The following is a 24369-nucleotide window of genomic DNA, read 5'->3' on the forward strand; positions in this document are numbered from 1 at the left end:
ACCCCGAACGGCTCCATCCGCCCTGGGCCCACGCTAGCGTAGACAAGATCCGCCAGACCCTCCGCCATGTCCACCAAAGGAGCCAGGTCCAAACAGCGCCAAACCACCATAGATACCTTCACTGCTGGGGGCCCCATCGCTCCCGAAACCTCTAGCGGCACAACCTTGGACGCACAACCCGACCTCCCGGGAAAGGCCACTGAACCTAGCAATGCCCAAATCCTTGAGGCCATTAAATTGTTCCAGACCACCATGGAGCAAAAAATCGACGCGGTGGCCATAGATCTGGGCCTCCTACGCCAGGACGTCCGCTCCTTAGCTGACAGGACTGATACACTAGAAGCTCAAGTGCGCGAAAATACGGAAACCAAAGTGGAGCTCCTCAGAGATGTTGACGAACTGCGGCAAAGAGTGAAGAACTTGGAGGAAAGGGCCGAAGAGGCAGAAGGGAGGGCACGCCGAAATAACATCCGCCTCCTGGGCCTGCCGGAGGGCATTGAGGGATCCGACCCCACGAACTTCGTGGAGAACCTTATGCTACAGGAGATTGGCGCCGAGAAACTGTCCCAAGGCTTCACGATTGAGAGAGCCCATCGATCCCTCACCAAAAGACCCCCTCCTGGCACCCCACCCAGACCAATAATAGCGAAGGTTCTTAATTACAGAGACCGGGAGACCATCCTGGCCTACTCACGGTCGGGCGGCCAGATCCTCAGAGACTCGGCCAAAATATCCATCTACCCCGACTACACCTTCCAGGTCCAATTGAAGAGGGCTCAATTCATACATACCAAAGCTAGATTGAAGGCCGCCGGACTACGCTACATGCTCCTCTATCCCTCTAGATTGAAAGTAATACGCAACAACAAAGCCCACCTATTCGACACCCCATCTGAGGCCCGCGACTGGATGGACAGGGAACAGATCCCCGACATAGAGGCGAAGGGGCGACGACCGCGCTGAGCCTCACCACACTGGCGGCGCTGGGCCCGAGGACCCCCATGGTCCCCTCCACGCAAGTGCCAGCTTGTCACAGCTGAATAGATCCTTAGCAGCGAGGCACCAGAGCCGAACACTCTTCCACCCCCGGAATCTTTTTCCTGTTTTTTTGGGTATACCCATACCCGCCCGTAGGGCACCAGGCGACCAATGCACGGTCTAACGGAGCAGAAACGGGATAGTCATGACGGGGGATACCTCGCTCGACTTGTTATTAGTTTGTGTTGTTTAAAGTTACAGGGGGGAGGGAATATGGGAGTTGGCACGAAGGTTAGGTGCCGGGGAAGGGAAACCACTAGACCACTGACGTCCAGAATACACAACCCGAGGACCACTCAGCCCCTAAGCCAGGTGACACCCAAGCCACCGAGTGGGGGAACAAGAGGCAGTTGCTTCACAGTTATGTACCTTTATCTAATAGCGCTTAGACCACTGACATCCCCTACATGCTTCTTGCCGCTAACACGGCCCCTACCTGCACCCCCAAATAGACGCTATACCCCCTATTACCCATGGCTGCCACGATAAAAGTCATCACGTGGAACGTCAGGGGCATGAATAGCTATGTGAAACAACGTCGCATCCACGCATACTTGAAAAGGTGCAAAGCCGGGATTGCCATGCTTCAGGAAACTCATCTCTCTGCTGGCAAACTTAAAGCATTGGCCAAAACTTGGCGTGGAACCCTGATAGGATCCTCCTACTCCTCCTATGCAAGGGGAGTCTTGATATGGGTTGACCCAACCACCCCCTTCAGACTAATAAGCACAAAGACTGATGATGAAGGTAGGATGGCACTAGCGTATGGCACCATCGAAGGCAGAGAGGTATGCCTAATTAGCACCTATGCACCCAACCACGACGCTACCGCTTTCTTCCACTCCCTATACCCAAGGCTCAGCCCCTACAGGGACGGCGTCATGATTTGGGGAGGCGACCACAATTGCACCCTAGACCCTCTAAAAGATAGATCTGATGATAAACATACCCGCCCATCCCCCCCGGCCAAGATTCTGTCCAAACTGACTAACCAGCTGTTACTCCGAGACTTGTGGAGAGAACTGCACCCTGATCAGCGAGTTTTTTCCTTTTACTCCCCTCCCCATGCTGTCCACACGAGGCTGGACTACTTGTTTGTGAGCCAAGAACAGCAAGCTATGTTTGGCGACGCCCTCTACCTGCCCAGGGTCCTGTCTGACCATTCCCCGCTGCTGGCCACCTGGGAAGTATTCCCGCCTAGACCCCCGATCCCCACTTGGAGGCTTAGAGCCGAAGCCCTCCATGACGCATCCCTTCGGGAACACGTAAGCGACTACACCGAGGAGTACTGGGAACGAAATTTGAATAGCGTCAGATACATGGGCACTGCATGGGAGGCATACAAGGTAGTCATAAGAGGGGAGATGATTGCGTCCACAGGGGGGGCCCGTAGATCCATCACATCCTCCCTGGAACGCTCGGAAGCGGAGCTGGGTGAATTGGAAAACAGGGCTGATTTAACCCCTGAACTCCTACAAAAAATAACCGACCTGAAGCAAACCTGTTTAACACACTGGGAATCCCTGGGTAAATTGAGTTATACTAAACACATCGAAAGAACCCACGCCCTAGGAGACAAACCCGGGAAACTCCTGGCTTGGTTGTATAAAAGTGAGACCCCCCGAGCTCCCATTTGCCAAATTCTTAAGCCGGATGGCACCACGGCACATACCCAAATTGAAATCAACTCAGTTTTTTCAGATTTCTATCATAATCTTTACTCCGAGACCCCGCCCGAGGTTGATACCAGCATTGAAGACATCTTAGACATCATTGAGCTGCCTAAATTGGACTCACAGATGGCCGAAACACTAGACGAGCCCATCACTCCCGACGAAGTAAAAGCAATCATTAGATCCCTCCCCTCTGGAAAAGCCCCTGGTACTGACGGCCTCCCCGGTGAGTTTTACAAAACTTACGAGGAAACTCTGGCTCCTCTGCTGACCCAGGTGTATAACGAAGCTTATGAGCGCGGCACCCTCCCTGACACCATGAGGGAAGCCGTTATCATCCCCCTTCTCAAGCCTGGCAAGGAAGGTACGGACTGCGGCTCCTATAGGCCCCTCTCCATGTTAAACGTTGACGGTAAAATCCTCACCTCTCTCCTAGCGAACAGATTGCGTAGGGTAATACCACACTTAATCCACCAGGACCAAACGGGCTATGTGCCCGGGCGCTCCATAACCGAGAACCTGCGGAGACTGCACCACGTTATATACAGCACGGAACTGAGGCCCCAGAAATACGCGGTCGCGTCATTAGACGCCACCAAAGCTTTCGATTCGGTGCGCTGGGAGTGGCTATATGCCACCATGATAAAAATGGGAATAGGACCTGTTTTCTTAAATTGGACTAAATTGATTTACACCAACCCATCTGCCAGGGTGCGGACCAACAAGACATACTCTGACTCGTGGTCTCTCCACAGGGGCACTCGCCAGGGATGTCCTCTCTCCCCGATGCTTTATATCATTGCCAGTGAACCCGTGGCCGCATACCTCAGACAGGAGTATGGCGATGGGGGCATTGAGATCGACGGGATAACTCATCTGGTCTCCATGTACGCTGACGATACCCTGCTATACTTACACAACCCCGAACACCTCTTGCCCTACATTCTCGAAACCCTAGAATGCTTCCAAAATCACACAGGAATCCGGATCAACAAAAGCAAGTCCTGCCTCTACCCGCTTGCTGCACTATACAGAGAAAACTTCAGATCCCTGCCCTCCTTAGATCTGCAATGGCAGTTGACCTCCTTTAAGTACCTCGGAATCACTATACACCGTAACCCCCACACAGAACACATCCTCAACACAGTCAGAGCTAAAGATGCCCTAGCAAATTCCATGGACTTTTGGGGGAAGCTTCCGCTTTCCGTGGCCGGGAGAGCAGGTCTCCTCAAAATGGTAGCACTTCCACGCCTATTACACAATTTCACCAACGTTCCTTTTAACATCCCCCCCTCCTTCTTTAGAGACATCAATAAACTATGCAGGCAGTTCCTCTGGCAGGGGGGCAGGCACAGGGTAGCACTGGAAACACTTCAAAGACCCTACGAAAGAGGGGGTCTGAAAGTCCCCAATTTCGAACTATACTACCTTGCAAGCCAGCTAAGACACGTGATGCGATGGATGGCCGATGAGATCACCACAGATACCAGACTTCTCCAACCTGCTCTGACAGGCCTCCTACTCAGGGACCTACTCTGGGTTAAGGAGGACGCCCTAAGGCAGTACCCTTATCTGGTACAGCTCGGAACTCGGCTCTGGAGAAGGGCTTGCAGAGCGTTGGGGTCCCCTGATCCGTACTCCCCACAGATCCCCATAGCAGCTCTCATGACCCATCGCCCGTGGGGACAACTGGAAACGCGGGCACAGTGGGAACCCTGCGGGGTGGCCACCCTCGGAGACCTGGTTCAGGATCGGGTAATCCTAGCGTTCTCCGACCTGAGCGAGTCCTCGGAGCTGCCTACAGGACAATTTCTGCTCCACAGAGCAGTGATCCAGGCCATGAAAGACAGATGGCCGGAGGCGACCATTCTTGCAGCGGAGGACGAGACTATTGAGACTATGTTGAACACCGCCGAGGGGGGCCACGAGACCTCACGGCTCTACGAAGCCTTAATGTTAGGCACGACCAGGAATGAGCTCAGGAGCAGAGGGAAGTGGGAACACGAACTGGGCCGGGAATTTGACGACAAGGAATGGGAAGGAGTAACCCTCTATCACAAGAAAATCTCCAGAAACGCCCGCCTGCAACTTATCCAACTATACATTACCAACAGGGCTTACCTAACTCCGGAAACTATATCGTCTTTCAAGGGCGCAACCATCCAGCTATGCCCTAAATGCAATGAGCCGAAGGCGGGAATGACTCACATGTTCTGGGGTTGCCCAGCGATACGCGCCTTTTGGATGCAGGTGCGGGGAAGGGTGGCAAAAGCAGACATTGAACTGGACGTACATAGCCCTGTGGCCTGCATCCTGGGCAGGTGCAGCCGAGATCGCAAAAACAAACCCCTAAATAGACTCAAAGACTTAATTTATATCACGGCTAAAAGACGCATAGCCATGTGTTGGAAGAGCCCCAGAGGCCCAATTGAAGCACAATGGTGGAACGACCTCACCAAGTGGATGGCAGCCGAGACCGGAGCGTGGGAAACCGCTATCCACGAACAGAGGCTGGACTCCAGTGAGGAATTGCATCGCTGGGTGTCGCTGACCGTGCCATTACTCCACCTCGGAGCGGTGGATGACCCCTCAGTTGACCGGCCAGCCCTGACCTCGGAACTGGCTTGATATTGAACAGTAGCGTTGATTGGAGTCTTGGGGGGTGGGGTAGGGGTGGAGGGTGGTATGGGGGAGGTTATGGACGTGTAATGTATATGCAGTACCTGATATGTTTGCGGTCTATCAATCTGTTGAAAATCAATAAAGATGTTAAAAAAAAAAAAAAAAAAACACAGATGTAACACATTTCCTAATCTGTGGAGATTTGAATGCTATATGTCAAACTCAATTATCATTGTTTGTAAACCAAAGATCAACAAATCGACGAGAAACAAGAGGAACCTTGTGGTCGACACTGATGGCCTCTAGAGACATATTTGTCTTGGAATCAACAAACTGTTTTACAAAACCCCTTATGCCAACTTGGGAAAGAGGACATCAATCAGCACATCTAGATTATGTATTTGTTTCTAGAGAACTAGCACAACACATCAAAAAATACGAGATCATCAAGACTAACAACAGTGATCATAACTTGTATCAGTCGTGTTGACGAGTCGATTGAGACTACCGACCCAAGTTAGGAGAGCGGAGGTGGAAGAAAATAGCAGTGGCAATCGTCTTTAACTTAAAAGCAAAGACATCAAGCTTTTAACCATCGAATACACTTTGGAGAAAAACAAGAACAGTGATGACCAGGAGAACAAAGTCGTAGACTATAGGCCACTCATGGACTACTTCGGCGTCAAAACAACTGGTGGTGGGAAAAACAATATACGGGCAGACACACATACGACAAACTGCTAGTTGAGAAACGCAGAGAGCTGAGAAGAATTAAAAGAGCGGCTCTCAAATCCAACTGTGCCCACTTGAAACAACAAGCCAAAACAACCTGCCAAACATATAAAAACTGGGTAGCCAGTCGAAGAAGAATCTTGCTTCAGCAAGATTCAGAACAAATGCTTTGTGTATTGAGTAAAAGAAACTCCAGCGACTTCTGGTCAGTGACCAAGCAAGTCTCTACTGCCACTCCTGATGCTGAACAAAATTACGTCAATGAAACAATCTGGAAGAACCATTTCTATAGGCTCTTCAAAGGACCAAATAAGATCAGCTCCTTGCTAACATCGGAAGGAAAAAAGAATGGCACCTTCAATTCGAGGTTGAGGATATCTTAAACAAGATCCAAATCCTTAATTCATCAAGAGCACCAGGTCCAGATGTCTTGACTAATAAAATGTTGAAGGACTACCCTGCCGACTGGACACTGTTCATATACACAGTATTTAAAAGGGTACTTCAGCAAGGGCAAATTCCACTTTCATGGAAAACAGCGACGAAAGTGCTTATTTTTAAGAAAGGAAACAGAGAGGATCCAAAAAATGATCGGCCTTTCTCGCTGTTAGACGTCACAGGAAAAATCTTTGGGTCCCTGATATTGTCAAAGTTCCTACATTGGACAACCGAAAACGACTGGACAGACTCATTTCAGACGGGATTCATTAAAAATGTAGGGACATCAGCGAACATCATGATGTTGAGCATTCTAAGAGCCCAAAGCCATCAAACCGGAAAAAGGATATATATAGCTTTTGTTGACCCAGTCCAGGCCTTTGACCGGGTCAACAAAGAGCTATTATGGCAAAAGCTTTCCGAGAGAAACTGCCCATAAGACATCATGGAACTTTTAGTTGCACTTCATTCTGAAACCACAGTACTGGTATGCCTGAACCGGGAAGGCTTGTTAACCCCTGCAATATCAACCTAAAGAGGTGTAAAACAAGGATGCCCTTTAGCACCTGCCATTCATAACTTTTACATCTCTGTCATCGTGAACTTGGAACCGCTTACCAGATCTTTCCCTCCAACAATCGGGAATGTAAAGGTGACACAATTATTGTATGGAGATGATCTTATTATGATCAACCAGACGGCAATTGTTTGCAATGCCAGCTGGACAGTCTCCAGAGATACGTACATCTTAACCATTTGGAGATCAACCAGGAGAAGACAAAGATCATGTGTCTACAGAAAGCAAAAAAAAAATGAAAAATTGCCCTAACTGGCATCTGGGCATTAGGAATATAGAAAGAAGTAGAAATGTTTAAATACCGAGGGGTTAATTACAACAACAGCTTTATTGAAACTCCAGCACAAGATGCCTTAATGGCAAAAGCCAAAACATTGGCACCTCAGGCAAGACTGATGGACAGGAAATACGGGCGTTTCTCAATGGTTGCAGTAATCAACTTTTATAGAGGAAAAGTTGTTCCGGCCTGTACTTACGGAGCTGAGGACATGATACATATGCCAACAAAATCATGGCTCAGACTGGAAGGAACATTTTGGCGAAAAGTTTTAAACCTTCCAAACTTAGCAGGAATGGCCCAAATTCGAAAAGAACTTACCATATCGTCTCTTGCTGTAATTGTAGAGTGGAACCATATGGCCTTGATGCGTAAACTACTGCAATCACCCACTCCTCATATATTTGGAATATTGCATGACAAATGAGTAAAAGGCACAACCACTGAACTAACCAAGTGGGCAAATGATCAAACAAAAACAATGGAGGAACTAGGATGTTCAGAACAAGACCTGGTCTTGAACTCTGTGAGAAAAAAAAAGACGCTGCTCGACAAGGACTGGATTAATATGCTAGACGTAGTAGCGGGCAGTAAATTATCAGCGAACTTACTGTCTAGCGACATTAAACTACTAAACCACCATCGTGGTTATTTAACCAAACTTCCATATAGACTCTACAGAGACATCTTCATGAAAATGAGGATAAACTTGTTGAAAACAAATGAGATAAACCTAATCCGTGGCAAATCAGACCGTGGAACTTGTTGATTCAGCACATCCACAGACGAGATTGAAACCATGAAACACCTCATGATCTATTGCAAAGGGTGGAAGGAAACAAGAGAAAACATCTAAACCCTGTTAGGCAGAAACCTGTGCAGTTCCCTCTGGGACCACTGCAAAAGATTTAAGACTACAGGTGTTTGGCAGTAAACCCACTTGGTAGCAGTCTGTACCACACAGATTCACTTGGTAGCTGTGGCTGAGCAGTCAGACTTCCCTCAAGAAGAGTTAGGCAGTATCCAGAGTATTCACAATAGGCCAAGAGAACACAATAGAACAAGTAAACACTGACCAGGGCTTGGTGTAAAAGAGATATAATTATTTATTTAAAACCACATCTAGAAAAACACACAGGCACTAATAGTAAGCAATCCAAAAACACGGTCACTAAAAGATATACAGTCCCTTAAAAGAATATTAGACAAGTCTTAAGTAAAGCCCCACTTATTTTCAAACAGCGGTGAGCGCCTAACGTAGATGGCACTCTAATAATTTGTTTTAAAAAGGGAGAGAAAAGCAGAGAATAAATTGAAACAGATCCCAACACTTTTTCACGAACACAACAAGAGAGGAAGGCAAAGTAACAGCGTGAATTTAGAGTCAGTAGGCCGGATCCGCTTTAAGAGGATCAAAACGAAATGTGTCCAAGGTCACACGGTTGCAGTGCACAAAAGTCTTGTAACGGTTCAAAAAGGAGTTGGACCAAAGAAAGGGACCAGTTAGAGGGCCAAGGCGGCCAGCCCAGTCCAGAAGGTTAAGGGATTATTATTACCTTGTCGCAATCTTTAGAAAGGGAGGCCTGGCGGACACGGTACCTTAAAGTGGTGAGAATACTCCAGCGGGGGCAGTTGTTCCTGGCAGCGGATGCAAGTCGGTGCTTCGTCCGGGGGAAGAGAGGATCTCGTCGGGGAGGAAAACAGGAGTCCGTTGCACTGCCAGGGAAGAAACCAGCCGCAGAGTTTCTCAGGTACAAAGAGCGGTCTGTTGATTCGCGGTCCAGTGGTAAGTGGCTATCCGGCTGCCGGGGTGCTTGGCACAGGCAATTCGACCACAAACTGGTCTGGGGTGCGAAGAGAAGAAGGTAAACTGGTTGTGCCCACCAGTCAGGGGAAGAAGCCTCTCCAGCCGGGAGATCTTCTCTGTCGTCGGGAAGTGGTGAGTCGGTTCCGCAGGGCTCCACCGGTGGGGTCGTCGTGGTAGGTCGGCTCAGCTTCTCCCTCGTCGGATTCTCAGGTCCTGTGTCGACTTCTGAAGTTCCAGTCCGCAAAACCCTGCTTTTATGCAGCATACCCCCATTCACTCAGCCTAGCTGTCAATCAAACATGCTAAGTGGTGAGCCGGCCGGATCACCACTTGGGCCAATCACACAAGAGTGCGACTTGAGTTACCAAGGTAACTCAGTCCAGGGTGCCTAAACCCCCTCCCACACCACCTGTGGTACCCAGACAGAGTGGCACCACTTTTGGAGGCTTCTGTGGAGAAGCCCGCCAAAAAGTGGAACAAAGGGCTCGACTTGGGTTGGAGTCACAGAAGAGAACACAAATGCCATTTTAGAATCGAGTCCTGGCAAAAAATACCAACCGGCGAATCAATATTAATTAAATAAACCGGCGGTATGTTCGAGGCTATGAGAATTAAATAATTAAAGTTGGTAGCCTCCAATAATGGGAAAATCCCATAGGGATATATTCGCGGTTGAATATATAAAGTAGTATCCACTGCCACCAGCCAAAACTGGATCAGGGGGGATGGAGACGTGCCCCCTCGACTAACAGACCCCGGGGCAATCGAATTGCCCCGACCAGTACGTCCACAATATGATGGTTTGTACCGGTTTCTGTTAATAATTTGGGACTAGTAAAGCCAATGGTGACTTTACATGCCCTGGGAGACAGTAGTCAGTCCCAGGGTATGGAGTCTATGGTGGGGTGTCACTATGACACCCCTGTGTCACTGCACGGAGGGTGCTGTATAACACACATAGTAAAAACACATGAGACTCTATGGAGTAAAGGACCCCATAGCCCATAATACACATTACCAGTCAAAGGAACACCATAAATCATGTCCAAGAGTGGGAGAAAAAGAGTCTCACTCTTGGCAGGAGAAAAAAACAAACTCCAGAAATCCAGCAAAGCTGCTGGGGGACTCACTAGGTTAGGAAATTCAGCCTAAAGAGAGAATTCTCCCTAACAAACCCTTTGATGGTGAACTACAGGACGATGGACACTGAAGACTGCTGGAAAGTCTTGACAAAAGTGGACAAAAGACAACGTGGGTCATAGCTGCGGTGTCAATGATGCAAGCTATTATCCCACAATTGGAGGCATTATCACCTACTGCAAAGTGATAATAATAAGATCTATGTAACAGCAGAGTCAAAAGGATGTTGTGTTTTTTTCTTTTTGGATTACGTAAGGCATAACAAGGACACAGGATGTAAAAAAATGAATTCATCTTTTTGTAAAAATTGTTGAGTCAGTTAAAACAATAAAAACAATTTCTTTTTAAAAATGTCCCTACTTATTTAATCACACCACCATTCCCTTACTCACTAACCCAAGCTTATCACACCTGTACAGCCTCTTATGTTTACAGCCTTCCCAATCACACATATCATCCCACTGCACAATCATACAACACTCTATTCATCTCTACAATCACACACACACACCCATGCATTTTAAATGCATAAACATTCCACAACTTTCAAACACAAACTTTCATTTGGTTCCCTAACAGACAGAACAGAATGCCTGCTAAAAAAGCAAATAAGAATAAAAACAAGCCATTTAGTCATCTTCCTCTAAAACAATTTATAGAAAACATTAAAATACAACAGCTAGTAACCTCCAACAAAACTAAACCAGCCACGACTGAAAAAGTAAGGCCCCTCTTGCAAACTCTTAAAAAACTAAAAAAATATGTACAAACAAAAGCAGACCTACTAATGAACCTAACACTATATCTACCAATGTTAATGTTGCCACAGTGAAGCAATCCAAAACATTAATTTTACAAAATAAATTCCACCGTACCGACACCATTATGGCAAAAGAAACCCTTATAGAAAAAACTTCTCCAACAAACTTTCAACCAAATGTTACTTTTGACCAACCAAACGGTCCAGTGTGCAAATGGATGTGCAGCTCAATATGTAAAAGTACGCCAACAATTCTTCAAATCTTTGTGACAATTCCTCAATCACTAAAAGAAAAAAGTAGAATAAAAACTGTGAGGACAGTCATTAGCTTGCATTTCAGGAACTGCTTGCAAATGCACCTTCCAACACATCAAAATGTTAGCAATACACCATTCCACTATATGAAATCTTGTGCATAGACTGTACTTTGCAAAAGGTCCTGCTCTAGAACTGCAAAATTTAAGTAGCATTCTCCTACATGGAACTGCCAAAAACTCCTTCGAGAAATAGAGCATATCCAAAGTAAATATTTTGGAACTGAATTTGAATTACAAAATTTAATAGCTTTTGAAAACATTAGCGAACACCACCCACCTTACAAACACACACAAAAAAGAAATAGCTAAGTTTCAAAACTCATCTGCTGAAATACCAAAGTATGTGTCTGTTGTTGCAGAACTTTTCATAGAAAGAGCACCAAAATAGTAGACATGGCCTACAAAATAGAGGACAATGAGGAATCCCAGTGGTTCCAATTAGCTTTATATCTAACAGCAGAAAATAAATACAAAATAACTGACCCCACGATAGTTTGCACATACTGCAATACAAAGCTTGACAATAACCAAATGTCATCACATGCTATTACTAACAACTTAGAAGTCTTCTCACTTCCAAAAGCTCTCCAACAACTTAACTTGTAGGGGAGCATTATAATCCAACCAGTACACCCATTTCACGATACAATTGGCATTTAAACAAAAATGGCCAAATTGCCTTTATCTGAGTAAAGGCATTGAAAATGCAGAAACTCTATGAATACAACGACCAATAGATCAATCATTGATGTTTCTAGTTAATGGTGTGCCAACGAAAGACAATAACATTTGGCAATAACTTTCCTACTTAAACAAAGTTAGACAAGTTCTACAACATCTTAAAGAAAACAATGAATACTACAAAGATATAAACATAGAGGAAATGTTAAAAGAAACCACCCAAATAATTCAGGATTCACCATAAACTGGCCAATTTGAATGTGTAGATCTTAACACTGCAGCCAATATTTTAGACCAGTATACAATTTATCCACTACACTCCAAAGACACCATAGAAGAGACATTAGAAACATATAAAATGTGTCAAGCCAAAGGCTCCCCAATGAGCATGTGGGAGAAAGGTGTACAAGCACATTCTTTTCCTCTACTCTTTCCTACAGGAAAAGGCGTAAGAAATGATGAAAGACCCACACAAATTAGTGCATCAGAATATCGCTCTTTACGAATGTATTCTGAAGACTCCAGATTCAGAAAAAATGTAGAATACATTTTCTACCTCCTGTTTGAAAGTGAACTGGTAACTCTATGTTATGGAGTTGCACACAAATTAAAAACAGACTCTAATTGTTCAAACATATCTGCAACCCAACTGCTTCAAAGATGAAAGACAAAGTTGAAGTTTTGCAGTTAAGTATCACAAATCTCTTGGCAAACATGGGTGGTACAAAAGAATACTGGTTCCAATGTCACACATGATGTATGTTATATGCTAAGCAACTTAGGCCCATCCACATGGTTTGTTACTTTAAGTTGTGCAGAATATGCATGGGATGACTTACACAACTTCTTACGCACTGCAAACCAAAATAAAGATGAAGAGGGAATATATATAAAAACACCAGGAAAACTCTGTTCTCTTGACCCTGTCAATGTATCAAGGTACTTTTACAATCACTTCATTGCCATGCTGCACTTCATCTGCAATAAAAATACCCCTCTACTCTGAGAAGTGGAACACTTCTTTTGTAGAAAAGAATATCAGATCAGATATTCACACATCCACATGCTTTTGTGGATAAAAGATGCTCCCAAATTTGCACTGTTTTACAATTTATTCAAAAATCCATTATATGTGATATCCCTTCAGAAACTACACATTGTGACCTACGTACACAAATCTTACGCTTCCAAAAACATAAGTGTGGCAAATACTGCTGACGTCGATATGAAAACAAAGAGAAATACTATACCTAATGTCGTTTTGGCTTCCCTAGACCAGTTTGCACAAAAGGACAAGTAAATAGCTTGATGTCTTCTGTTAGACAAAGTGTAAAAGGGAAATCCCCTAAAACACATATAACATTAAAAGGGACGCAGCATCCAAGTACATCAATAATTACAATGCAATAATTGCCCTCTTGTGGAATGCAAATACAGACATACAATACATTGCAGATAAGTCCACTGCAGTTGGAAGATATGTCACAGCCTATCTCACCAAAGTTGAGAAAACAGAGTTAAAAGACCTCTGGGATGACAAAATTGTACAGCTTTGGTATAAAAATGCTCTCCGATAAAGAATATAGATTTGACGATGATGCAGACTGTTAGACAGGTATACTATTAAATGGGAAATCTGAAAACATCGTCTGGCTAAACCTTGGCCCAGCTTTATTACGAAAAAGAATGACTAAAACCCTACCAAGAGATAGAAACAATAGCCACAAATAATCCCAACAGCCAGGACATTTTAAAAAACAATGTAATTGACACATACTTCCCAAACCGAAGTACTGCTTTGGAAAACATGTGCCTGCATGTCAAAGCCCAAAACTACTCCTACAAACACAATGGGCCTCATTACAAATCAGGCGGTCCGGAAATAACGGTGGCTGTAAACCCGCCGCCACCATTGTATCCGGACCGCCTGATCCCGACTCCTGCAGGAGGGAGGTGATGTTCCCGCCAGGTTTGACCTGGCGGGTTTAACACCGCCCGCCTGCAGGCGGACGTGGAAACACCGGCAGCATCACAAGATGCTACCAGTGTTTCCATGATCCCCATTCCGCCTCCGTGATTCCCGGGAAACCGGGGTTGTAATGCCCCGGTAATTCCGGGAATCACGGAGGCGGCATGGTAATACGAGTCCGGCGGTAACCAGGCAGCTTTACCGCCTCGGTTACCGCCGGACTCGTAATGAGGCCCAATGTCACGTTAGATGAGACAACTGGCAGATATTCAATCTCTGCTTGTGAAGGAAGCCTAGTAAACCTTACCAAGCCCAGTCTAATTAATCATGTAAAGTTATCGTATAAATCTGCACAACATAGAGAACTTCATTACATGGCCCAACTGCAACTTTTTAGACCTTTGAGAAAAGAACAATAATTATTATGTGACCATGACTCATTTGAAGCTGTATTCATTGACAAATGAAAGCAGTTTAGCAAATTTCAATTTTAAACAATACAAACAAATGTTGGACAATGAATGCCAACAAGAGGAATACATTGAAACTCTACTAGATAAAGACACTCCTAATGGCTGTCAACCTTCTCTTACAGGAAGCCAAAAACCACTTGGAGAACCACTCATTCTAAATGTAGCGGAAATGGCCATGACTGCGGTAGAACATATCATGTATCAATCTAAACAATCTGAAAGACATGTCAGTGCTCAAATCACAGCTAGATGATGAACAAATCACCATATATCTAGAAGTCACTGAAGAAATGGTTTTAAACATGAAACTAAAACTTGTAGCTGTAAAAATTATAAACCTCTGCTCCTGTTTGCAAGTGGTGAAGCTGGTTATGGTAAAACATTCTTGATTAAAATAATCAGCACATTTCTACAAGACTTAACAAACAACCTTTTAGCTGTTGTACTTACCCGACAGTTTTAGCTGCATACAAGATAGGAGGTGTAACTTTATACCGACTACTGCTCCTCCCAGTAGGACACCAAAACACATTAGAATACTACAAATGATCAGCAGAAGCTGCTACTGAAGTATGCAGAATTCTGAAACAAATAAAAGTGCTCCTCATAGATGATGTAAGCATTGTTTTCAACCTTATGTTGGCTTGAATTCATCTGAGAATACAAGAAGTCCTAAAAACTGACTACGGATAACTGTTTGAAGGAAAACACTTAATTGTTTTCGGAGACCTACTAGAGTTAACACCAGTAAAAGGTCAACCTATTTTCAAAACATTAGGACACAAACAATGCCGTAAAACACTCAGCAGCATTGGGAATGTAAATCTCTGGCAACATTTTCACTACAGAGAACTAACTCAAAACATGCGTCAGTCTGCAGATCTCACCTATGCTAAAATTTAAAAAGCTTTAGAACTCGTCTTCTTACTAAAGATGCAAAATCCATTTTAAAAACTAGACTGATCCATGAGCTATATGGGCAAAACACATCTACCCCTGATGTCAAGGAACAATTAAATCAACAAAATATAAAATGCATGTCCTTAATGCCAACCCTTGCAAGCTGTAGTCAATTCAATGATACAATGTTGAAAAAGGAAATGCAACCCACAGTGCACTTCAGCTCCAAAGACAAACTAGAAGCACACAGCATGACACTCCCTATGTGTCAACAAGCACCAGCACGACTAAATAGCTCAGAGAAATGTATCTCCAACACAACTGGATTAGAAAAAGTATGAACTCCGTGTCTAACCTTCAGAGTAATCCTAAAACGTAACCTTGACATAGAGCAAGGTTTACTCAATGCAGCCATTGTGCAGTTGTTGGCTTCCAAATATATCCACATGACAACAACATTCAGTTTGTCAACATCCACTATGACAAACTTGCAGAAGTAAAAAAAATAGGCAACACAATAGCACGTTTCCTTCTTTTCAAAGACATGTACATACGCAGAGAACAATTCTCTCTATCTCTTGCATATGCTGTCACTATTCACAAATCGCAGGTCTAACCCTAGATGACACATTGATTGACATTGGCAGCACAGGCTTCAAAGATGGGATGAGTTACATAGCTCTATCGCATCTCTGTGCACTCAATGGTCTACTGCTAGTTAACTTTGATGCAAACAAAGTCAACTCACATTCCCTGCATCCTAGAATACAACAGGCTACGTACACTGTACACCCCCTTTTAGATATGTACCCTGTACTTAAAAAATAACGTAAAAGGAAAACAAATAAAAAGGACCTGTAGCAGATCGCCCAGCAATAGTGCTAAAAAACAAAGACCAACTGCTATTCCATCGAATAATACAACCACAAAACTCTCTAGTCCATCAGAAGACAAGGAGACACATTTCTCTTCTCAAAAAATAACTGCAGGCCCATCAGAGCATACAGAGGCACAACTCTATGGTCCATTTAAATTCAGAAACATATCTAGAGTAAATTGCTATGCAAATTTAGCAATCAATCTTCTCTTGCAATTACCACCAATTGTTCAAAACATTTACTTAAACAGCTCAGACAGTTGTGTTTGCAAATGCTCGTCCTTCATGGAAATACCACAAATAATCCTGACAGCACATACAGTGTCTCAGGTATAAGACAATAATTGGACTACTGTACAGGAATGGTAAAACTCACCATAAACACACAGGAAGATCCACAAGAATTCCTAATGTACTTAATACAAGTACTAAAAACCAAAAACATCCCTATAAATGAAATCTTCCAGATCTCATACACGTGGAAACCTACAAGCACTCTCTGCAACTATGTTTCACAAGAGCACATCGCTAATGAACGATTTTTTATGTATCCATTCCATTTCACCAGCTTCTACAGAATGTAAATCATGGCATATTATGCTCTTTTTGCAATTCAGACCTCGTTCCAGCATACAAATAAACTCACATAGCCAATATGTGATACTTATGCTTCTAAGGTACAATGCACATGGTACCAAAACTCACTGTAACCTCACTAGCTTTACACACGGCAAAGTATCTTGTGGCAAGAAAAACTTCAATACAGTAGGAATAATATACCACACTGATGCCACAACCACTTCATATGTCAAGAAAAGAAGTGGTTGGTTTGAATGTAACAACACTTATGTTACTCCAAAACATAGGTTACCAGCAAATCTAACAAATCTATACTTAATATTCCTTCAACCCAAATTTACTCACTGAACTATAGTACAATGCAAAGTTAGACTATGTCAACATGTATCTTACTACATCCATAGTACTACAATAGTCATTTTAAAATCAAAGACAGTTAGAATACGCCAACGGGTAGCTAACTACATCCATAATACCTTTCATTGTAATACACTTCAAATATGTCATCACAGTTATTGTTACTACAAAACGTCTTGTAAAATCCACTACAGTTAGAATATGCTAATGGGCATCTAACTACGTTAAACATACCCTTAATTACAACACACTTCTAACAAACACATCCTTTCACACTAACTCTCACATAATATATCCATACCATCAAACACACATATTCTGTAAAATGTCCATTATTTAAAACTATATAAATGCAAAAAAGGTATATATTTACAGTAGTTTTTGTTTAATCTACAATGACACAATGATTATTGCATGTCAATACAACAACAGTGTACCAGACACTAATGTTGTACCAAACATAGTACATAAAATGTACTACTTATGAAGGTCAAAAAAGTAAATCTATACGTACAATTGTATGCAATTAAAGGTTTTGAACTATCTTGTTTAACAAATTGTACTGTTTTCTTCACAGAAAAAGAACACAAGATTCCAGCTTTATTACCATATGCAACCAAGTAACCATACTCACTATTATCCTATTTTATTCTTCACAAAGCAACAAATACAGATTCCATAACCACTATTCTCAAATCTGCTACGATCATAAATCCCATAAATACTTTAATTATATCAGTCTACCATTTACAAATTATGTACCCCTTCAGTACCTCAAATCACTATACACATATAACTATGGCCGTGGCCGGTTGCCAGAATCATGGGGGCATGGCCAAAACCACCACAATGGAATTAAACCATATCACAAGTATGTACAATACACATACAAATAACAACACTCACCCTGAACCTCCCCACTCCCAATGACGTCCGCAGACAGTAAAAATGACCACGGACTCGGCAGCACCTGCACCACTTTTTTTTCACCTATAAAAACAGCTCCCCATCAACTTTTTTCCACTCCCCTCACCCTTTCTAGGCCCCCTTTTGGCCACAAAATAACCCCAAATGCAATTTCCAGACTTCATTACGAGTCCGGCGGTGCCGCCGGACTCGCAACACTTTTCCAGCGCCTGATATCCATCCCAGTGCCACTGGGACATTTCAAGTACCGGCAGATTGGGAAGTCAGGCACTGGAAAATGTTACTCCCCATTCCCATGGAATCTCATAGGATTCCATGTGATTGGGGACAGAGAAGCACGGTTGCTAACAGTGCCAGTGCTTCCATGAAAAGTCTGCCTATCTGGAAAGTTGTGCCCGGCAGTTCAGACCTGCCGGGTGCAACAGCCCCTGCAGGCAGACCTGTAGTGTGGCGGTTCCAGCAAGGGTGCTGGTACGTTGGTACCGGCACCCTTATTTCTGGATCGCCACATTTGAAATGAGGCCCTTTGTTCTCACTGCACTGTCCATGGTGATGCCCGCAGAATCAACAAGGCGACGGTTTCAAAAAATCTGATGCACCTCACGTTTTTTAACATCCAATTAGTGTGCATCTTTGATGTCCGCAGACACCAGGCCACCCACTGATGGTCCAGAGGCATCAGTGGACTCCGAATCAGGAAATGGGTCTGTGGACGGGACCAAGATATCACAAATTTTTTTCACATAGTTTTTGCCCATTTTTCAAAAGATTACTGGTCAGATGTACACCACATTTACAAAAGCACGCTTTCGGGACCAAGCCGCCGCTCCTGGCGCAAGTTTGGTGAAAAGCCATACAGCGATTTGGCCAGTAGGTGCGAGCAAATAATTTTTTTCCATTGCATCTATGAGGATTTGAACATGGTCGGCACACCCCTGTAACATTTCCCTGCCTTTGAAGTAACTGCACCAAACTTTGCAGTCTCATTCCGGGGTGACCATATCATTTTTTTGCAATGTTTGGTGAGGATTCGTCCGGGGGGGGCAAGTTATAAGCCGCCCAAAAAGTGCTCTTTCTATGAGTTGAGCAACTGAACCATAACTACAGGGCTGCTAACACAGGCCCTGTAATATATATACACATTTATAGTGACAAACCCTCGGTATTTATTGCTTCTACCCTGGGAAGAGCCACCCTCTTTGAGGCAGTCCAACATACACTATCAGCACATATGCGACCAGGAAAAACTGTTTTTACTTCTCTTTTGTATACTTCTGTTTTGAAACCACCAAAAAGTGACACATCTTTCATTTCTTTGCCTCAAGGTAATGGTAGATCTTGTCTGAACTCTACAGTCGAAGGACACACCCCTTTTTACTGTGATGAGACGTACTTAAGCACAGGAGGAACTATGAACGAAGAGAGAACTGCCACGCAGAGATGCACCTCTGCAGAACAGATTTCGTTGAGAATTAGTGCCACGCCAGACCGTGGACCCGGCGGTGGTAAAGACAGCGAGCTAAACGCTAGCCGAACGCTGGAAGGTTGGCGGCTCATTCGATCACGCAGCCCGGGTCAAAGGGAGAAGCAGAGATGGGGAAAACCTTCTTTCGTCTTGTCGCATGACCACAACAATGAAGCGGTAGGCCGGGGGCATAGAAACCAACTCTGAGACCAGACCTCCGTGGAGGATAGTAATCCCGACCTCCTTATCCTACAAACATCCACTGTCAACGGATGTAGTATGAGGGAAGCAAACGCTCCCGTCGAGAGAGTACCATCGAGAGGAACTGAAACTTTGTATTATGTAGCTGCAGAAAAAAAGTATGAACACTTTGAATTGAGAGATTGAATTGAGAGTACCTATGAGGTCACATGAGCCTGAGAATCCCTAATGAGCAGACACCTGGTATGTAGCTGGGGAAGAAAAGTGCAAACACTTTGAATTGAGAGATTCTACGTGGTTACGAGAGTCGGACGGGATCAAATGAACAAGTGCTCAATGTAGAGGGCCATATGAGAAATATAGAAAGCTTATATACAGGTTGGAAGAACCGCTGAGGCTCCTAAAAATGACTTGGAAAGTAAACAAATCACATTACCAAACATGACCATTTTTAAAAACAAAATATTATAGAAGGGTGTTACGCAAAATGGGAATGATTCTAGCCTCATTTTCTCCATCATCAAGGGAAGTATATGAGTACCAGCATAACAAAGACTTTGCATACCACAGTGAACACAGTAGGTATTATTACATGATGAATTCATCAAGGCAGAATGTACTTGTCAAAACAGACAGGCAGTGGGTTTAGAACCTCAGCAGCATGCCATAAAATATCCTGACATGTGCAATTTAAGTCTGTTTTACTTCTTTAGATCAGGCAGCCTTGTGAGGTCCCCCCTCCAATGTTGGGGCCCTGGGCAAGTGTCCCTTTTTCTCTCCCATAAAAACGTCTCTGGCATACTGTGCTCTCATCGATGACATGGGAGGTCGTATTCCGCTCTACAGCATTATCATCTCCCGTAGTGTCTGGGGAACACTGGGAGGCATTCCCGACATTAGACCAAGTTCTTCTGTGCTCCCTTATTGCGAGCAACGTCGCAAGTCACATGACTTGTGATGCATTACTAGGTCCTTTCCTCTAATCCACTGTGAATGCACCGGATCAGAGCATAAAGCCTGAATGAATTCATTTCACTCTGTTCTTGCAACAGCCTAATACCCACGGCCAGAACTATTGCATCCAGATAGAGTTTTCAGGTAATTAGTTAAAGGTATTTAGTTTGGGACTGGATCATTCACTGAAGTTCCCAACTAGAAGCATCTATCAATTGGGTAACTACTACTAATTGTATATGTGTTGAGTTATATGCACACCTTATGATTAGCATCTCCTATATTTCCTTGTGTCTCCACTACAGCTCCTGATCCTTCACTGAATCCAGGGGGTAGGCTGCCCTGGTCCATGAGTATCACAGATTCTAGTTGAGTATGATGGGCTTGTTGATTTGGGGGAGGAGTGGCATAGCGTCCCGACTTCTGAGAAAACATTTTGGGCTTCTCGCAACACTGGTAAATCTGACAACCCCATGCTGGAGAAGGTTTAAGTTACTTACTTGTAACTATTGTTCCCCAGCATGGGTCTGGCATGGATTCACTTGTGAACCCTCTCACCGGCCCCACTGCAGCTCTTCTTGGTCAAACTACCACTTTACATGCTTACCAAATCTGAAGATGGCTGCCAGAGGCGGGTTTTAGCGAGAGGACTGTCATTGGACGGGGGCAGTATGACCCAGAGGACAGCGATTGGTTTAGAGGAGAAATACAGTGTGAAAGTGAAACTATTTTTTCTTTTACTGAGGATTCCCAGCTTGACGACGGGGAATATTCATGAGCATGTGAATCCATGCTAGACCCCTGCTGGAGAATAGACTATTTCAGCTAACACGTCACACATGCTACATCCATCCCCATCCTGTAACCAATCACAAAGATGTCATCAGAATATTTCAATGATGATCCTTAATGATGGCAAAATGTGTATGTGGTTGTCTACATATTTGAAAGCGGACTATCTTGGGTGATCAAGCTATGTATAAAATAACATTTTTTGGAGGATAAATGCATGCTAATTTACCTAATCTATTGCTCAGTAGCTCTGAAATGAAGGTAAACTTCTAGTGCACGTTACTGGGTAGAACTTGACATTTCTGGCTTGTTAGCAGATATTGGCTATTCTAATCTCACATATCAGGTTGAAGAGGTTTTCTTCATACATTCTTTTGAACTCAATGTTAGTGTTTACGAATTCCCATATATTTCGTCTAGTAGAATCTCATGGCTGGGCATTTGACATTCAATGTATCAGTTATGCATTGGCATATTTATTAATACGGTAAGTGGCTTGACGGAATTACAGGCAATGGAATACATACCTTGCCCTGCTTAGCAATAGTCTGTATAAGGAAATCTGTTCGCACATTGTCCACATTTGGCACCAGGATAGAACCATATTCTGGAATGCTGTCAGTGGGATATACGTACGCCTCCACACAGGTGCTCCAGTGCATCCATGTACCTATTAAAGAATACAGTTAAATAGTTATACTTTAACTTTTAATGAAACCATCAATCTCATCAAAACACTGTGCAATTCATGTAATATTTACAACTGTGAGGGGGCATGAAGGATGCATGTTTAAATGCTGCCGTATTGACAAATAATTATCTTGGCCACTGCCTGATGATTCGTTTACACCCATCCGTGGATACACAATAACAGGCCTGGGTTTTTATAGTATAAGAGAAGAATATGGATACAACAAAGCTAATCTCTGGTTCCTATACATGTTGACTTTCAATCAAGCACAGCATGCAAGGCGTCCATCAATGCTTTGACCAATTTACAGGAAAAGATATAGGATTTTACAAATAAAATGTGCCCCAAATACACTGGCCAGCCACCCTTTAGTTATGGCAGCCACACCTCTGCACTACAGCTGACACCCTGTGATATCATCAACACCTTTGGAGCAACTAAAGGGAGAAACAAGCAAAGTACTCTGGAATGGCTTCTAACTGCCTCATCTGAATGAGCATTGAGCCTTCCCCTTAGATAACTAACTAGCGAGGTGTTGCCAATCAACATGGTGGATACATGGATATGGGCAACACCTATTAGCCTATTTGGCAGGCTCAACCTCCTCAGTACTCACCAGACCACACAGGAATAAGGTACCAAGCGTTCTCCATGAACACTCTGGTAGGTGACATATCACTTGCTGTTATTTTCTTTGCCCCCCCACAAGCTCCTTCACACTTTCCAATTGGGCTGGTTCTGGGCTCCCTGGTTCTGATACTGCAGTGTTCTGGGCTGGTTCTTGGAGTCCCCCCCTACCCCTGTGTGATTCTGGGTTCCACACACCTCCTTTGGGCTAGTTTGGACTGCCTCCTTCTTCTCTGGACTGGCCCTCGCCTCAGTACACCTTCCCTTCTTTTCCTGTGGGCTAGTTCTGTGTGCACCCTCCCATCTTTTCCCTTTTTTGGCCATGGATCCCCTCCCATTCCATGTGTAGGCTTGTTCTGGGTGCCCCCTACCACCTCCTCATCTTCAATAACTTGCCCCTTGCACCATCAGTATCCTTATAAACATTCGAATTAAACAAAACAAATGGGAGATTTGTTCGAATTTCGGCTGCATGAAATTGTCGTACAGCCAAACATGTTGAACAAATCGCCTATTCAGTGCCATTATTGTGAACAAGGGAAGCAGGGATTGCGGGGCAATGCAGGGGTGACCCCTGCTCCCGACAGAATAAAGTTAGGATAGAACAAAAACAAAGAAAAGAGGACCCTGCAGCGCCAGTTCCCATCCACGTAAGTGAAGTGAACCGGTGTTGCACGAGGATGGAGGAGTCGGCGGCACACAACGAGGTGTGCCGCCATTAGGTAAGTTATTTGACCCAGGCGCAAAATTGTGAAATCGCCATTGCCGCATTTGGCAATTTTGAATTCGAAATGTTGAGCGTCGGTCAAATCATGGACAGCCTGCACCATCTTGGTCTTGCCGTGTTATAGTGCATCCATGACATCACCGCCTGGTCTCCGTTCCTTTCTACTCAAATAATGTCTTCAAATTATAAAGCAACAGCAATGGGATTGCTACCATCATTCTTTGTCCTATGATAAATGTATTTATTCAAGGCACTTTTTTCAGCTATCAACAATAATTACAAATTAAAGAAAATAGTAGCAGATAAGGGATATGGATATGAGGAAAGATGAGTGGAGGGGTGTGGTGGGAAGGGGCAGGGCAAATCAGCCCACTCAGATGTTATAATAACTATCTGGTTTATGCCAATAACATAAGATTTTGCTAGCAGTGGTGTTAGACCTTGTTCTTATTTTTAAGTGCAAAACTGATTATTCCTGCCTGACTCATTAACGCTTGCAAGCACTTGCTGCAAAGAGGCTTAAAGGGGGCGCCAGTGTTGCGACTGTTTCAGTCAGCATGGGAAGATCAAAACACTGAAATGTAATCTGGTTTGTTAGTTTTGGTGGATCAAAGGATTCAACCACAACTAGTGCCTTGGCTGTATTCTACAAAACGCCCAGTAGGCAAAAAGCAGAATGCAGTCTAAGATTGTATATGACAATGGTGACTCGATACAAACAATAAAAATGGGTTTCTTAAATGGCTATTGTGTTTACCCCAGTCATCA

At 44.0% G+C, this 24369-nt stretch overlaps 1 protein-coding gene across 1 annotated transcript in view; it reads right to left on the reverse strand.

Moving 5' to 3' along the window:
* Positions 1-24369, reverse strand: part of DNAH5 (dynein axonemal heavy chain 5) — a 4235244-nt gene that overhangs the window by 1713121 nt on the left and 2497754 nt on the right. Inside the window, exon 46 of the mRNA XM_069613779.1 lies at positions 22084-22226. Within this exon, the coding sequence (XP_069469880.1) occupies positions 22084-22226 (143 nt within the window). The remainder of the gene's footprint in view (positions 1-22083; positions 22227-24369) is intronic.

Source organism: Ambystoma mexicanum, chromosome 5p (assembly GCF_040938575.1).
Source record: "Ambystoma mexicanum isolate Mex_15411 chromosome 5p, UKY_AmexF1_1, whole genome shotgun sequence".
In the NCBI taxonomy this organism is placed as follows: domain Eukaryota; kingdom Metazoa; phylum Chordata; class Amphibia; order Caudata; family Ambystomatidae; genus Ambystoma; species Ambystoma mexicanum.